We start from the raw sequence: 18571 nt of genomic DNA on the forward strand, positions 1-18571 counted from the left end.
CGCCCCTCACAATCACCTGCTGGAGCGCCACTACTGTTTGTGAAAAAGAAGGGGGGGGAACTCAGACCCTGTAACGACTATCGCGCATTGAACCAGATCACCATCCCCAACAGCTACCCGCTGCCCCTGATCTCAGAGTTGTTGGACCGACTGTGCTCTGCAAAAATCTTCACGAAGTTGGATTTGAGAGGAGCGTACAATCTGATCAGGATGAAGCAGGGACATGAATGGAAAACAGGGTTCTTGACCGCTTACGGACAGTATGAATACCTGGTCATGCCGTTCGGACTTTGTGGAAGTCCAGGAATTTTTCAAAAATTCATGAACAACGTGTTTAGAGACTTGTTGGACACATATGTAATCTGTTACTTAGATGATATCTTGGTGTTCTCAAAGAACCAGGAAGACCACGAACAGCATGTGAAGACGGTGTTGCAGAGACTGAGAGAAAATCACCTGTATGCTAAATTAGAGAAATGTGGATTTGACCTCAAGTCTCTAGACTTCCTTGGATATCGAATCTCAGCGGAAGGCGTGGAGGTGGACCCAGGGAAAGTAAGCTGTATATTGGACTGGGGCCAACCTGTCACCAAAAAGGATGTACAACGGTTTTTGGGGTTTGCCAATTATTACAGAAAGTTCATTCCAGGGTTTTCCAAATTGACAGCTCCTCTGACTGACTGTTTAAGGGGAAAGAAGAAGTTTCAATGAACAGAGAATGCCACCCAGGCCTTTGAGGAGCTGAAGAGAAGGTTCGCTTCCGAGCCCATTCTGCACTTTGCTGACCCGACCCGCCCTTTCATCGTGGAAGCAGATGCTTCAGATTTTGCTATCGGGGGGGGGGTCCTTCTGCAATTAGACCAAGAAGGAAAGGAGCTGCACCCCTGTGCGTACTTCTCTCGGAAGTTAAAGCCTGCAGAGAAGAATTACACAGTTTGGGAGAAGGAGCTGCTGGCCATCAAGGACTCTTTTGAAAACTGGAGACAATACCTAGAGGGGGCCCCTCATCAGATCGAAGTGCGCTCCGACCACAAGAACCTGGAAAGCCTCCAAACTGCCAGAAAGCTGAACCAGAGACAAATAAGATGGTCCCAGTTCTTCACCAGGTTTAACTTCAAGATCACTTACCAAGCCCAAGCCAAAAACCAGAGAGCTGATGCCTTATCCAGACAGCCACAGTACAAAGAAAGTGAATCCGAGGACCAGCCTCAGTATGTGATCCCGCCAGAGAAATTAATGTTGGGATCATGCCAGTCTTCGTGGGAAGAGGAACTCAAAAAGGCACAACAAGAAGATGCAGACGTACTAAAATATGGGCAGGAGACGGGACAAAGTCAAGACTCAGAAGTAACCTTTCACTGGAGGAATGGACTATTATGGTTCAAAACAGCCAGATATGTGCCAGAAGGAGAATTAAGGCTCAGAATCCTACGCCAGTGCCATGATTCCATCACAGCGGGACACTTTGGGATTTACAAGACCATTCAGAACGTGGCCAAGGACTTCTGGTGGCCTAAAATGCGTAGGGATATTGAAAGCTATGTAAAGTCCTGTTCTGTCTGTCTGCGGACAAAAACACAAACAGGAAAACCAGCAGGACTGTTACAACCGCTACCTGTCCCACATGAACCCTGGAAGGATCTCTCCATGGATTTTATAACTGATCTACCCAAATCCCAAGGAATGACAGCCGTTTTAGTCGTGGTAGATCTACTCACCAAAATGGCGCATTTCCTCCCTTGTGCAGGGGCCTTAGAGGCTAAGGAAATGGCCAAGTTATTCATCAAAGAAGTCTACCGACTGCATGGGTTGCCAAACAGTGTCGTCTCAGACCGAGGAACTCAGTTCACAGCCAAATTTTGGAGAGCAATGTGGAAACAGTTGCAGACGGAATTAAAACTCTCCTCCGCCCATCACCCCCAGACAGATTGGCAAACGGAACGCTTGAATGCCATTTTGGAAAGATATTTAAGAAGTTATGTGTCCTATCAACAGACTGACTGGGTATCATATTTGCATTTTGCAGAGTTCGCCTACAACAATTCTCTACACTCCAGCACTCAACAAACCCCATTCTTCGCGAATTATGGATTCCATCCTAAAGTCTTTCCAAGCAGCTCAGAAGGAATGCTGGTACCGGCAGCTGAGGACTTCCTAAAAGAATTGCAAGCGGCGCAACAAACACTGAAACAGCAGTTAAACAAAGCCAAAACAGAGTACAAGCGAGTTGCTGACCTGCACAGGAAGGAGGGCCCCCCCCCCCTTCAACCAGGAGACCAGGTATGGCTGTCCACCCGTTTCCTCCAGATGCCGGGCAAATGTAGAAAATTACAAGACAAAAGGGTGAGTCCTTTTGAAATAGAAACTCAAATTAATCCCGTGGCGTACCGGCTGAAGCTACCTGACATGTTTAAAATACATCCTGTGTTTCATCGATCCCTCTTGACGAAAGCTGCCCCTCCCAGTGAGCTGCGGCCGGAGGAGCCTCCTGGGTCCCCACTCCTGATAAATGAGCAGCTTGAGTTTGAAGTTGAGGAAATCTTGGATTCCAGGATCAGACGCCACAAGCTGCAGTATTTGATTCACTGGAAGGGCTATGGAGTGGCTGACAGATCATGGGAAAATGCAGATGATGTGCATGCTCCAGAGTTAGTAAAACTTTTCCATCAACGTTTTCCTCACCGCCCCAAGCCAGACAGGGGGAGGGGGGCACAGCTTGAGAAGGGGGATGGTGTCGGGAGGATGAGCTGGGCTCCTGGGGGGTTGTCAGAAGAGGATTCAAATGGCTGGCAGAGGGAGGAGGGAGGAACTTACCCTCTGTGGAGCGAAGCCGAAACAGAGGACATGCCAGAGATAGGGTCGCCTAGCAACGGGGAGCCTGAGAGCCTTGAAGTTTTAGAATCCCCCCCAGACATTCCCAGGCCCTCCCTTCTCCGCAGCTCAGAGCAAGAGGGAGGGCTGATCACAGCAGAAAGGCGGAGAGATGGTTTACCCTCAGCTCCTCCTTTATCACCCATAGGGGAATCGGACACTTCAGAAGAGGAGGAGGTGATGCCTCCCCCCTCACCACGCACACGCAGACGGTTGATAAGACAGGAGAGAAGGGGGGGAAGGCGGGCAGTACCTGAGGGGGAGTTAAGGAGGAGCGAAAGGTTGCGCGCCCGTTTAGCCCCTTCTTAAAGAACAGGCGGAAAGAAGTCCCTTGCTCTGTCAACTTTCTCCCAATGTCGCAGGACCTGTATCCCTGTATTGCTTCATGAGAAAGCGCAGTCTTTGTTGGACATTACTCTAATAAAACACGAATTAACTACAACCTCTGGTCTTGTTCCTGAGTCGCATCCTGGGCCTGACACACCCTCACCCCCTCCCAATTTGAGCAAGAACCTTCACATTTCATTTTTGGTAAAAATTGGTGGCAGCTATACAGTTGTCATCTGTCCTACAACATTCTTCATTTTGTTTGTGTGTATGAAACTTTTGCTCAGGTTCATCCCACCAGGCTTCTGTGATCCAATTTTAATCTGGGTGATGCCTCTGTCTCTTTGAGGAGACCTCCTGAAAAGTTGTCTCATTTCTCATTGCATGGTACCTGCGGTCAATGCCGAGATGTTCAATCATATTTTGGGTGGGAAGGGCAGGTCTTAGCCCCATGGAAGTCAACAAATGATAGCGAGACTTGGCTTGTTTGCTTGGCAGATGAGAACTTCATCTTCCCTCTAAGAGCCAACCCACCATCCTGGGATCCAGCTAAATTAACTGAAGCATTTCAACAGGCTCAAATCCTGTTGGCAGCTCAACCGTCTCCTTGTTTACTGTTGAAATAATTACTGCTTTGCCATAATATTAGCTCTGAGCCGTGACTCCATTACCATTATCGCTGGGATATTACCCATTTATTATCTTCCAGGAACCCTGGAAGATGAACACTAGACTTCGGAGACCAATTGTTTTACAGCAGATGGGATCTTGGTGTGCATTGTTTAATGAGGTAAACTATATTATAGCCAGCATTAATTTGGCTGCAGTGCACTCTACTAAATCATGCTTTAACATGTAAATCTGCCATGGGTTTCTGATGTCCAAGAACCCTTTGTGGTGGAAAGCAAATGGAAAGGTCATTCCGAGTGCGGCTCTTCTGTCTCCATGACAGCAGCTATGGCTAGAGGCTGGCAAGCAGTGTCAAGGGGATTCTTTGCACCTACCTGTCCACTCTCCGCTACCTAAGAGCATTCTTTCTCAAGAGCTTGCATAACGTTGTTGCATAAGATTGAATTGTATATTAAATGAGTTCCATGAAAATGAAGGAGATGGAATGACACAAGGACAAAAGGAAGAAGAGGCAAGCAGCACCCCCTTTCAACTCATTTTAAGTGTATATATAACAATTGAAACATGGTTGGAATGACACAGTCAGTTTATCATTATAATGGGAGAGGGAGTACAACAAACATCTGGAGGGCCTCATATTTCCCACTCCTCTTATAAAGGGAGTTGTTACTTATGCTGCAAGCATATCTTATGCCATTTTATTATGCACATTTTTTAAAAAAAATCTGCTGACTATATTTATTTATTTATTTATTCAATTTATATACCGCCCCATAGCCGAAGCTCTCTGGGCGGTTCACAACAAGTAAAACATCTGATATACAATTAAATATATATTGGTAAAATCTATTGTTTACTGTTTATATTGCTTATTTTTAATGAATATATTCTACCACTTTATATAAACTGCTTAGAGATATTTTTGATTAAGCAACATATAAATATTTTCAAATAAAATCAATTTATCAATAAGTATCTGATTTACATATGTCATGCAGTGGGATCTTATACATATCTACTCCTGAAATAAGCCCCATTGAATTCAGTGGAACTTACTCCAAGCCCAGGTAGGTGAATATAGGATGGTAGCCTCAGGGAACTAATTTAACTAATGGCTGATTATTTAGAAGTAAAACAAATTGATTATTAATGATCCATAAAAGAGTCCAAATCATCTCACATTTTATAGTCATGAATTTATTCTGTCAGGGTCAAACTAGGGACAAACAGGCTAGTCTAAATCCATTCCATGTCAGTTTCATTGACAATCAGGGATCCATTCCATTCATTTTTTTACAGACTTTCTGAAGAAATGCACAAAAACTCTGCATGAATCTGGTATGTATTTTGTACACTTTTTAATGTAAAACACTTATTTTTATGTGGACTGTTGGGGACTGAAACTTCATTGCAAAATTCAGAGAAGGGTGCTATCTAAATGTTAGTAAGAGGTGACATAATAGATGTGTATAAAATTTCATGGTATGGAGAAAGTGGATAGAGAGAAGTTCTTCTCCTTCGCTCATTACTAGAACTTGTAGACATCCAATGAAGCTGAATGTTGGAAGATTCATCACACAGTGCATAGTTAAACTATGGAATTCGCTCCCACAGAAGGCAGTGATGACTACCAATTTGGATACCTTTAAAAGAGGATAAGACAAATTCATGGAGGATAAGGCTATCAGTGGCTATTAACCCTGGTGGATATCTTCTAGCTTCACTGTCAGAAGCAATATCCATTTGAAAACCAGTTGCTGGAAACTGCAGGAGGGGAGAATATTGTTGCGCTCTGGTCCTGCTTGTGAACTTCCCATGGGCATCTGGTTGGCCACTGTGAGAACAGGATTCTGGACCAGATGGGCCACTGGCCTGCTCCAGCCGGCTATTATTATGTTCTTAGGTTGTGTGGTTGCTCTCCAATCTGTAAGCAGGTTTGTGAATGTCCAATTGGATCCATCTGCAGCAAAAAACAGACTGACCCAATTCCCCCCTATCCCTTTGGCCAAGATGTGATGTTAATTGCACGAATGGCACTAACAGCAAACAGGTGGGGAATGCTAACAGCAAACAGGTGGGGTTTGGGGTGGGGTGGGGAACTGCAATAGGTAGAGAAAGTGTTAACCCTTTTCCATCCTCATTCACGCTGTCGCAGTGCTCCTCAAGTTTCCCACCTTCACACAATTAATTGCATTCACACAATTAATTTCACATCTAGTTTTGCCATTGCTTGACTATTAAAGCAAAGGACCGTATGTGTCTAAACCATTGCTCCTTCTTCCTGACTCTTTTTCTAGCATGCTATTTCTAGGCTTGTACACAGTGTCTTGAAGCTATTGTCCAAAAATACTTAATAGTGCCAAGTTAGTTCTAGGTGCAAAACTACAGGGTGTGATTTTGTGAATTTCAGTGAAGACTTGCTTCCAGAACCTGTTGATGACAATACCTTGCTGCCACATGTGAAAATATGTCCTCATGTCTCCACAGCCAAACCAACAATTTGGAAACATGATTATAAATTCTCTTATTTAAAGCATCCTTAAGAAACATTGTCTGCCTCCAATTTTGGAAGCATCAAATCTCTCATTGGCAGCCCAAGGGATTCAGCAATGTAGTATTAAATTTGAGGACTGCCAGAGCTTTGGACTGAAACAAGGAAGGGAAAAAGCAAGGGAGATTGTTCTCATAGTAGGGCTGTATTCTTAGACTGAGTAGAAGGGCACCCCACTTCAGCCACTGAATCGGAATTACCATCTCCAAGAGTTGTCTTGTGCACCTGCTGTTTAAGGTGGCTGCAAGCATCTTGTTCTTACCCTAATCTTTCCTTCTAGTACTGAACATGTGTATGTGTGTGACATGTGCATGCCCAGTATCTGGAGCAACTAACATGCTTTCTGGGAGTGGAACAGCAACAGAAACAGCAACAGCAACTGCAAGCAGAAGAGAAAGATGTGAGCCCAATGATGATGGAAGATAATATGACTCAACAGGCTGGATGGAGAGACTCAGTGGACCTGGTCCCAGTGTGGCTAGCGACCATTTATTGCATGGGGGAAGGAGGCACAGGAAGGACTTATGATGACAAATTTAAGAGCTCAAGCTTTTCTCTGCCTGGTGTTTCAAACCCAATGGTTACATGAAGTATTTAATTATCAATGATGCCTAGATAATTTAGGCCATATCTCTTTCATTTGCACAGTATGCCTTTGGGTGCAACAAGGAATTACTGTGACTTGGATTGCCACAAGCTATCACATTTGAGGGCTAGTCACATACCCTGACATAGAGCCACAATTGGAGGAGGCTTGTGCCAGGTGCCTTGATAGTTTCCAAATCCCAAGATTCTACCTAGCTGCTCTGCTTGGGGACTCTTTACTTGAGTACTGTGTGTGAGATGTTAATTTAGTCTCCTAAGGCGGGATCTGCTGGAGTTTGCTATGTTATATTTCCTGGCATGAAAGAAGCTTTGGATGAGTATGTGTGGTGTATATGTGTGTATTTTGAGAGGAGAAATGTAGAATTGGAAGTAGCCTGGTCCTTTCAGATGACCATATTCTTTTTTAGCAATACAGATGCCTGGAGGATGATAATCTTATTTCTTCTGTAAATACAGAATCCGCTGTACCTCTGTCTAGTTTGTCCACTTCTGAGCAGCAAGGGAAGAGCCAGGGACAGAACACCTGAGATTCAGGAGATCTCCACATCAATTAAAACCTTTATCAAGCTGTAATAGATGTGCTAACTAATTATATTTTGGGCAAAGTTTTCCGGTGACTCCCCCAAGGTAGTATTATAAAATTCTGAACTGGAGAAGCACGTCCCCATTCTGTCAGTGCTAGGATGCTTCAGCTGCAGAAAACTGTGCTCCAGCTCATTCTCACATTCTGTGATGTGTGTGCACATGTGTGTGTGTGTGTGTGTGTTTTATAAGCTGTGGTAGTTGCATTTCGGGTTGGGAGGAGAAAGGGAGAAACACAGCTGTAGCAGGTGGCTTCAGTTTGCTTTGTGTTTGAGCCAAAGGCATTGCTAACTTAAAAGGAATTTGAGTTTAATTGAAGGTGCATTTAATGCTTTGTCAACTATTTGCTGTGCAGATCATTTAATCTAGCAATTTGTGGGGGGCTTGGGCTGGGCAACCTTTTTTCTGATGAGAACTGTATTCTCTTGGGGTAATCTGTCTGGAGCTGCAACCTGGTGGGGAGCAGGGCTGAAGCCAGAAGTGGGTGGGATCAAAGTGAACAGCACCACCACCACTCTCTCTCTGACACCCCCTTCTTTCTGTCTTCCTCCCTTGCAGGGATGGCCATATCATCAGGGACAGGGAGAGAGCTGCTTTAGGCAGCGGGTGCTAGAGATGGCACTTGAGGTGCTGGATGACAGATCTATGTGTACCACATGTCCTGGTCTGCACCTAGGGACGGGTGAATCTCTCAGTTTCAGTTTCTTATTTTTCCAGTCTTAAATTCAGTTCTCCACATTTCCACATCAGCTTGCAATTAGCATGAAAATTTGTGAACATTATAGTGTGAATTTCTGCTAAAATACACATTTGTGTGTGCCATTTTGCCTAATATATTAGGCATGTATTGCACATTTTTGCAAAGCCATTTTCCCTCATATTGCATTTTTTAGATTATTTTCACTAATATATGCACTTTTGCACATTTTACCATAGTGTATGCATTCTTGTACACATTACTTGGCAGGAGAAATGCACTGAAAAATTTGGGAAAATGTGAATTTCAGAGCTTGGTTCTGTTTTAGTTTGCATATTGTTTCAGAAAGTGTGAATTAGGTAGGTTCACCCTCAAATGCAAACAGAATTGAATTGCTCCCCCATTTCTTCCTGCACCTTCTAAGATAGCCTCCTGCTCTCAAACATGGTGGAGGACTTTGACTCATCTATAATGTTCATCTGCCATTATAGGATTCAGCTGCCAGTCCGGTTGACTTCTCTACATGGAATATGTCATCCTTTGCCTCAGGCAGAATAATTTCCTGGGATCTCTCTCTCTCTCTCTCTCTCTCTCTCTCTCTCTCTCTCTCTCTCTCTCTCTCATCCTGCTCAGGAGATTGCCAGAGGAGGGGCAGATTGCTTTTGCCAAAGAGCTTTTTAAATTAGGCCAAGGCAACCCTAGGGTTGCAGGTTGCCCATCCCTTGCCTTAGATGCACGTACACTGCTTTCCCACTTACAGGAATTTCTCCCATTCAATTTCATGAATAATACAAGTTTTGCCTTATTGCATCCGATCAAGATCTATCCATCCCAGCACTCTGTCTGCAACAGCAGCTGGCCAATGCCACTGGAAACCCATAATCATGGCCTTGATGGCCCTTCCCCTTTCATTTGTCCCCATCATCTGGTAATGCCACCCTGGGATCCTACTGGGAGGAAGAGCGGGATATAAATCTAATGGCTAAATAAAATAATAAATAAGTAATGCTGCCTTTGTCCATGGAGACTCCTTTATCATCTGTCATGGTCAGTAAGATGTTGTCTTACACCAGAACAAACTGTGTCTCCGTCTGTCCAAATACTGTGTACTCTGATAGGCTGCATCTCTCCAGGATCTCAGGCATAAAGATGACTTTCCTAATGCTACCTGATCTTTGCAAGTGAAGATGTCAAGAACTGAAGCAGGAGATTCAACATGCAAAGCATGTGCTCTGCCACTGAGCTATAGCCCCTCTGCCATAGATATTTCCTCTTTGAATTTATTAGCCCCTTTTACAGCCAGCTTAAGCTATGGCTATCATCCCACATCACAGTAATGAGTGCTGTAAATTTGTGATATGCTCACAAATTTATAGAGGCAATATGGTATTCAGGATTGTTGTTTTTTACCACATTTGCAGAATACTAGGTGAGGTGTGTGGAGCCTTTGGCCCTGCAGATGTTGGTGAACTACAACTGCCACCATCCCTGGCATTTGGCCATGCCTGCTGGGGTTGATGGGATGTTGTTCAGGAACATCTGGAGAGCCAAATGGTCTGGCAGGCAAAAAATGTGGTGGACATGATGGTGTACATCCAAAAAGCAACCAAGCTCATCCCAAAATTTGTTCACCCTTTCTATAGTCAGTGTAGGGCTGGAGAACCTGTGGCTTACCAGATGCTGGTGGACTATAAATCTCATCAGCCATTTATTTATTTATTTATTTATTTAATTTAATTTATATACCACCCTAAGCCCGAAGGCTCTCTGGGTGGTGTACATAAAAGGTAAAAGCAGGCACAATATATAAATACAATAAATATAATAACTCAAAAAACAAAAACACACAAACAATACAAGAACCAAACAACATCCAGAATACAACATAGTAATAAAATACTGTAAAAATACACTTTAAAATACCTGGGCATATAAAAAGGTTTTCACCTGGCGCCGAAAAGATAGCAGCGTCGGCGCCAGGCGCACCTCATCAGGAAGACCATTCCACAGTTCGGGAGCCACAACTGAAAAGGCCCTATTTCTAGTCACCATCCTCCGAGCTTCTTGATGGGATGGTACTCGGAGGAGGGCCTTAGATGTTGAGCGCAGTGTACGGGTAGTTTCATATTGGGAGAGGCGCTCCACCAGGTATTGCGGTCCCATGCCGTGTAAGGCTTTATAGGTCAAAACCAGCACTTTGAATTTAGCCCGGAAACAAATAGGAAGCCAGTGCAGACGGGCCAAAACAGGTGTTATATGAGCGGACCTTCTGGTCCGCGTCAACAATCTGGCCGCTGCATTCTGGACTAACTGTAGTTTCCGAACTATCTTCAAGGGCAGCCCAACGTAGAGCGCATTGCAGTAGTCCAATCTAGAAGTTACCAGAGCATGAACGACTGAGGCGAGGTCGTCACTGTCCAGATAGGGACGTAGCTGGGCTACCAATCGGAGATGGTAGAAAGCATTCCGTGCCACTGAGGCTACCTGAGCCTCAAGAGACAGGGAAGGGTCGAAAAGAACTCCCAAGCTACGAACCTGTTCTTTCAAGGGGAGTGTAACCCCATCAAGAACAGGGTGAACATCCACCATCTGGGCAGAGAAGGCACTCACTAACAGCGTCTCGGTCTTGTCTGGATTAAGTTTCAGTCTGTTAGCTCCCATCCAATCCATTATCGCGGCCAGGCAACGGTTTAGTACGTTAACAGCCTCACCTGAGGAAGATGCAAAGGAGAAATAGAGTTGCGTGTCATCAGCGTACTGGTGACAACGCACTCCAAAACTCCTGATGATCGCACCCAGCGGCTTCATATAGATGTTTAAAAGCATGGGGGACAGTACCGATCCCTGTGGGACTCCACAATGGAGAGTCCAGGGTGTCGAGCAGTGTTCCCCAAGCACTACCTTCTGTTGACGACCCACCAAGTAGGAGCGGAGCCACTGCCAAGCAATATCCCCAACTCCCAACTCCGTGAGCCTTCCCAGAAGGATACCATGGTCGATGGTATCAAAAGCAGCTGAGAGATCAAGGAGAATCAACAGGGTCACACTCCCCCTGTCCCTTTCCCGACAAAGGTCATCATACAGGGCGACCAAGGCTGTTTCGGTACCAAACCCAGGCCTAAAACTGGATTGAAACAGATCAAGATAATCAGTGTCATCCAAGAGTCCCTGGAGCTGGCCAGCCACCACCCGTTCCAGAACCTTGCCCAGGAACGGAACATTCGCCACAGGTCTATAGTTGTTCAAGTTATCTGGGTCCAAGGAGGGTTTCTTCAGGAGCGGTCTCACTACCGCCGCTTTTAGGCAGTCAGGGACCACACCCTCTCGCAAAGAGGCATTGATTACCTCCTTGGCCCAGCCGGCGGTTCCGGTCCTGCCAGCTTTCACCAGCCAAGAGGGGCAAGGATCCAGCACAGACGTGGTCGCCCGCACCAGTCCAAGGATCTTGTCAACATCCTCAAGCTGCACCAACTGAAACTCATCCAATAAATGAGGACAAGACCGTGGTCTGGATGCTTCATTGAATCCAACTGCTATAATATTGGAGTCTAAGTCCCGACGAATGCAAGCGATCTTAGTTTGGAAGTGTCCAGCGAACTCATCACAACGGGCTACAGATGAATCTATAGTATCCCGAGGGCCAAGATGTAAAAGCCCTCGTACAGTTTTAAAAAGCTCCGCTGGGCGGGAGAGTGATGCCTTAATACTGACAGCAAAATAACTCTTTTTTGCTGCCCTCACCGCTGCTGTATATCGCTTAGAGCAGGCACTTACCAAGGCATAATTGCATCCGTCAGGAGTGCGCCTCCATCTGCACTCAAGCCTCCTCCTCTCTTGCTTCATCGCTCTCAGCTCCGGGGTATACCATGGGGCTGTATGAGCTCTACATAGGAGGGGGCGCATGGGAGCGATCGTGTCAACCGCCCGGGTCATCTCCGTATTCCACAGTTCAACCAGGGCTTCAACAGGAGCGCCAGTCTTCTCAGTCGGAAAATCCCCTAGAGCCCTTTGGAAACCCTCAGGATCCATTAGTCTCCGGGGGCGGACCAATTTAATAGGTCCCCCACCCTTGCAGAGGGAAAGGGTCGCCGTAAGCCTAAACCAGCCATGACAATTGGCCATGTTGGCTGGCACTGATAGCAGTTAGAATCCAACATACTACAGGTTAATTTCCTCCATGGTGATGATTTTAAATTCACACCTTTACTCTGATTTTATCTTTAGGCTTCAGACATAATATATACCGGGGATGGGAAACTTGTGACCCTCCAAATGTTGTTGGACTCCAACTCCCATCATTCCCAGCCCACATGGCTAATTGTCAAGGATGATGGGAGTTGTAGTCCAGCACCACCTGCAGAGCCACAGGTTTCTCCACTTCTGCTATATCCAAACATGGTGTCAGAGACCATATTCTGCTCTGAAGTATTTTGCTGGCAAAGGGCTTCATAAGATTATGCCAGAGTACAGCTTGAATGTATATATTTGATAAACTAATAAACTAAATGGATGAGCTAATAAGAGGGAAAACTGGCAAAATGTTGGGTGAAAATTCAATTATGTGTCAATTTTGGACGATGAGGGTGGGTGAAGGATGGGACCAGCTGTGCAAGTATACCCACATATAAAATGTATTGAGATTTGTTTGTTTCAACCCTTTCCTTATTAGCTGCGTGGGTAGAATTCACAAACAAACATAATTTAGAGAAAGAGAGAGACTCAAATGTGCTAGATTGAAAGCCTGTTTCATCTGGGGATTTATGTTAAAGAGAAATCATAAAACATTTATGTCAGTGGTAGCCAATGTGGTGCCATCCAGAGACTAACTAGGAACAACTACTCGAAACTAAGATGTTGTTGCAGTAATTAGACACACACCTTTACAACCCTTAAGAAGGTTCAGGTGGGCTCTTTCTACATGCGTGAGGAAGGTGTCACAGAATGGGAGTGTGGACGCATGTGAGCACTCCTTTGAGGTGGGAAAGTGGGGCCAGCTGCACCTGCCATCTCAGTTGTCTGCATGTCTGGGACAATGGGGACAGTGGCCCTTCATCAAGATCCTCCTGGTCTAGAGGAGGTGTGCACGGCATCAGCACCTTGGGAGGAGAGGAGGATGGAGGGGAGGAGAAGGAATGGGCTCCTGATCAGCTGATGTTCCTTCTGTTGTAACTGGTGCTAAGGAGGAGGAGCTGTCAGTTTCAAAAGTACTGAAGCCTCCTGCCTAAGCACTTCCTGACTGCAAGTTACGGAGACCCTTCATCCTCTTCTTCATCACTCCAGAACAGCTCCATAGAGCCCATGACAGTCGGGAGGGCACCACATTGGCTACACCTGATTTATGCTGTTGATTTTTCCTCCTAAATATGTTTCTTTTAGCAAAAAGGCTACTTTTTGGCTGGAGAATATTCAACAGAGAATGGAAACACATAACTAGACCCAGTTCATAAATTCTTAAGTCTCTGAGCCCAAGATCTATATCCAATTATTGGTCTTTTGATTAAGCATTCTAATCCAACATTGCAGTTTTCTCTTTTCCTTCTCTAACTGTCTTTACTTGAGTTGGGGTCAGGAGAAGCATATGCTTTTGGGGGGGGGGAATTATTATTGCATACCGAGGCTCAAGCAAACAGTTGTGAGAGTTTGGAGTTCCTGGAGAGAAGCAACAGTGAGCTGCCCATCCCTTACCAGAGGGCCTTGTGTTTCATTTCCTTCCTTGCCATCTGGCATCCTGTCTCATGGGTGCCCACGATTGGCTCCTCAGATACTGGCATCCTTTCCAATTGTCACTAATTACACTGCAGGTCGGTAAATCATTGCAGGCAAGGGAGTGACAGAAGAGATGTGAAGGACCCCTCTCAAGCTGTGAAGGGACAGCACGGTACTTCAAACAATTTGTCAGCTCCTCAGGCTAGAGATGGTTTTGAGCTTACTGACTGGTGCAGTGTCACTGTTTGGCAGGCCAGCCCTGGGTACGTGCACATAAATCAAACATGGTAACCTCAGGGCAGGTGACTTTAAAAATATGAGAGATCCTATGCAAATTCTAGTTTACTGCCTGTTCATGATCACATTGTATGTTATTAAAATTTGCCTGTTAGCACGCAACACATTGTATCTGACAGATATGAGAAAATATAAACTTTGGGGCTTTTTTAAAAAGTAAGTTTCTAGTCCTCTTGGAGGTAGAGAAAAGCAATATTGAAAACTATATTTTGTTATGCTTCTGAGACCAGAGAATAAGGAAGCTGTCAGAAGATTTCTGAAGGTCAAAGGATCTCTCTCTCTCTCTCTCTCTCTCTCTCTCTCTCTCTCTCTCTCTTTCACTTTTTTTCTCTTCCTCTAGATCCCAGGCTCTACTTCTACCACTTTTTCATTAGTTTCATTATTCAGAGAGCTGCAGTGTACCATCCTATCTGCCCTACTGGTTTTCCATTTAGATTTAATTAGTCTTATTATTTTGCAAAATCCAGTACAACGGAATTTGAAACAATATGGTTATGTTTAGCTAAATCCTACTCAGAGTAGACCCATTGATATTAAAAAACCTAAGTAAGCCATGTCCATCTACTTCAATGGATCAGGATAGGACTAGCATTGAATACCGCCCTTGATCTGTAACCTATAATGTGTACTTATTTATTTTGCTTGTTTCCTCCTCCTCTCCATCTCTCTCCCCACCCTCTTTTTCACACAAATCCCAAACAATTACAGTTTCTTCAGTATTGTTACATACTCCCCACTATCCTGAGAGGAGAGAAGTTCCAGGGGCAATGCTACAGGGTTTAATTGCCTTTTGGATGAGAAATTGTTGGTAGTGTGTGCTGGTTTCTGTAAAACAGCTGGAAGCTTATGCTGCTAACAGTAATATCTGTTTATTTACTAATGTCCCCAGTGAACATAGGGAGCATCAGAACCAACTTTACTAAAAGCCAAAGTAGGCATATTCCTAAGGTCCCAAATTCTTAGGGGACTCCAGGTCTCTGAAGGAATAGAAATGGACCCTGTGCAAAATAAAACAATAGCGCATAGCTAAAGCAATCTCCTTTAACAATATTTTCAGAACAGGCACTGGCCATGCTGTTTCCTGATGGTGCTGCCTCTGTTGAATCTGTTTTGTTTTTTTAAAGATGAGATGCCAATGGACATAGGAAGCTGCCTTAATCTGAGACAGGCCGTTGGTCCATTTAGTGCATTGACTAGCAGTGGCCCTCCAGTGTCTCAGGAAGAGCTCTGTTCCCAGTTCTAGCTGGAGATACCAGGCATGGAACCTGTGTCCTTCTGGGTGCAAAGAAAATGCTCTACCACTGAGCTACAAGGGTCTCCGGGCTTTCTCCTGAAACGCTCTAGAAATAATGGCAACGTCTTATAGAATGCTATTGACTTATTGCTATGCAATTCAGCAGGCAACCCCCCCTTAAATTCACTGAGTTTGTCTCTAATAAAGCAAATAAGCATGATTGAATAGCTCAGACAATGAAATGGTGTTTGTATAATGCATGTGCTTGCAACAGGTTATCCAGAAATTGACTTTCCATTTGGTGCCTGACCTGCAGGTGAAATAAATATTCAGGTCTGAGCTGAGAGAGCTTTATTGTACTGCGTTGTAGACCTTAGTGTGTCCACCCAGGAGTCTTTCAAGTTTTCTGCTGTTTAAAGTTTGGCAACCTGTACCAGCGAAGCCCCCTATATTTTGAGGATGTCATCAACTCCCCACGTACACTTTTTTTGAGCAACGTTCTATCCTTTAACTATGGATATAGGTTTGGGTATTGCAGTGAATGTTCTACCAGCGGAGCCTTCAGGAGCCTGAAATCTTTGTCGTTGAGAATGTCCTTATTTTTCACACACACTTTATTTATTTATTTATTACATTTGTATACTGCCCCATAGCCAAAGCTCTCTGGGAAGTTTACAAAAATTAAAAAATAAAAACAAGTATACAGATTTAAAAACACATATTTAAAAGCCAATTAAAGCAGCCCATATCTCCCCCCAATCTGCTGCTACGCTCTCTCCCTCTCCCTCTCTCTCTCTCCCTCCCCCCCTCTCTCTCTCTCTCACACACACACACGTACGTTTGGGCTTCTTCACTATATTGCAGGTAATCCAGGATCAAAGCCTGAACATAACATCATGGTGCTACATAGTTTTTGCCATGTAATGATGTCATGGAGGGCAAACAAAGTCAACTGAGAGAGTGAGGGCAATAATTCCTCAATGGGTCACATGGGTGGTCCCAACCAATCAAATCACCAGTTGCCCTAATTCTGGGTGGGCAATTGCTATTTCTTTTTTAATGGCAGCCTCCCCCCCCCAAAAAAAAATAGACAAAAGCAGTGGACCTTTCATTGCTTCCAAAAATGCAGCACCTCTCCCCATTTTACTCAGCCATACTTAAAAGTGTGAGTGTGCGTGCACGCACACTCATGCAATGCCAGTTGCATTCTCCAGAGACAGATGGGGAGGTGGTGCAGTAGGATTCAGAGGATGAGAATATAGGGAGCCTATGCTCCATACCTTACCATGAGTAACAGAAGAATAAATTATGCAAACTAAGGATATATGTCCAATTTGACTTAATTGACATCATTTATGTAGGTTACAGAATTCAAAGAGCAATGGAAGTCAGTCCATTGATCCATCCCAATCAGTATTGCCAATCTTGACTGACAAAAGCACACAAAGGTGTCAGGTAGTTGTCTGTGATCCTCTTCAAACTGGAGATACCAGAGGACTGATCCTGGGGCCATCTTCATGAAAAGGGTGAGTGCTGTGCTTACAGCTGATCTGCTTTAACTGGTGCAGCATTCGGGCATTTCCTTCAATGCAGAGTAATAAACATTGATCTGAGCACTCCAAGGTCCCTTCCAGCTCTATGGCTGGTGAAGACCAACCCTTCTAGCTAAAACCTCAGGCAGGCAGCACAGGGAGAAAGTCTTCCATAGCAATGAGTGGCCCACACTTGTAGGAGTGCAGGACATTTTGGAGCTTTTACAGCAGGCAGGGTTCTATCCTCTCCCCCATGCTATTCAACATCTATATGAAGCTGCTGGGAGCTATCATCAGGAGTTTTGGGCTGCAGTGTCACCAATATGCGGATGACACTCAGCTCTATCTCTCATTAAAGTCCTCACCAGAGTTGGCTGTGGAGACCATGTCCAAGTGCCTGGAGTCCGTTAGTGGATGGATGGGCGAGAACAGGCTGAAGCTAAATCCCGATAAGACCGAGGTGTTGCTTGTGGGTGATAAGAGAAGGTTGGGAGACATCGACTTGGTGTTTAACGGGGTGAGATTACTCCTGAAGGATCAGGTCCGCAGCCTCGGGGTCATTCTTGACTCCCAGCTGTCCATGGAAGCTCAAGTTTCGGCAGTGAGCTGGGCAGCTTGGTATCAATTACATCTGATACAGAGGCTGCGACCCTACCTTCCTGTACAGCTACTCCCATGAGTGATACATGCCCTGGTCTCCTCTCGCTTAGACTATTGTAATGCGCTCTACGTGGGGTTACCCTTGAAGACGGTCCGGAAACTCCAGCTGGTGCAGAATACGGTGGCACACTTGATTACGCATAGCTGTCGCCAGGAACATATCACCCCGGTGTTGATAGATCTTCACTGGCTACCAGTGGTTTACCGGGCCCAATTCAAGGTGTTGGTATTGACCTTTAAAACCCTATATGGTTTCGGCCCGGTTTATCTAAAGGACCGTCTCCAGTATCACCAATTAAGCCGCCTCACAAGATCAGCCACGCAGGATCTCCTCTCAGTCCCACCGGCCAAAATAGCTCGGCTGGTGCGGACCAGAGAGAGGGTGTTCTCGGTAGTGGCTCCCACCCTCTGGAATTCTCTCCCCTACGATCTTCGACATGCCTCCTCCCTGATGAGTTTTCGCCGAGCTTTAAAGACCTGGCTATTCAGGCAGGCCTACAGGAACTTCGAGTTAGATTAGTTTGTAATGTATTAACTGATGTTTTTGATGTTAGTTTTAATTGATGAATGTGGTTGTATTTTATTGTATTGTGTATTATATTGTATTGTATTGTGTATTGTATTTTGTTGCTGCTGTAAGTCGCCTAGAGTGTCCATTAATTCGGACAGATAGGCGACTAACAAATAATTTTTTATTATTATTATTATTATCTGGGGATTGGCCTTCCAGAATCACCTGGTTTCCAGGTGGTCTGTGAAAAGAGCCTGTGGGCTTAAGCTGCATGCAGCTCCTTCATTGAACCTGCTGTTCTGCTAGCACAGGGAGTAAGGAATAATTGACTGACCCACAAGGTGCCTGGCACATGGAAGCTCATGAC

The 18571-nt window shown here is 44.9% G+C and overlaps 1 protein-coding gene across 8 annotated transcripts in view; it reads left to right on the top strand.

Annotated features, from left to right (window-relative positions):
* NTM (neurotrimin) overlaps positions 1 to 18571 on the top strand; it is a 1016090-nt gene that overhangs the window by 893475 nt on the left and 104044 nt on the right. For 2 of the 8 annotated variants that reach the window (XM_061592407.1, XM_061592408.1), the window contains exon 5: positions 5128 to 5166. The exons of the other annotated variants lie outside the window; for them this stretch is intronic. In XM_061592407.1, coding sequence (XP_061448391.1) covers positions 5128 to 5166 — 39 coding nt within the window. The remainder of the gene's footprint in view (positions 1 to 5127; positions 5167 to 18571) is intronic. 8 annotated transcript variants of the gene reach the window in all.

This window comes from Rhineura floridana, chromosome 12, assembly GCF_030035675.1.
Source record: "Rhineura floridana isolate rRhiFlo1 chromosome 12, rRhiFlo1.hap2, whole genome shotgun sequence".
Classification (NCBI taxonomy): Eukaryota; Metazoa; Chordata; class Lepidosauria; order Squamata; family Rhineuridae; genus Rhineura; species Rhineura floridana.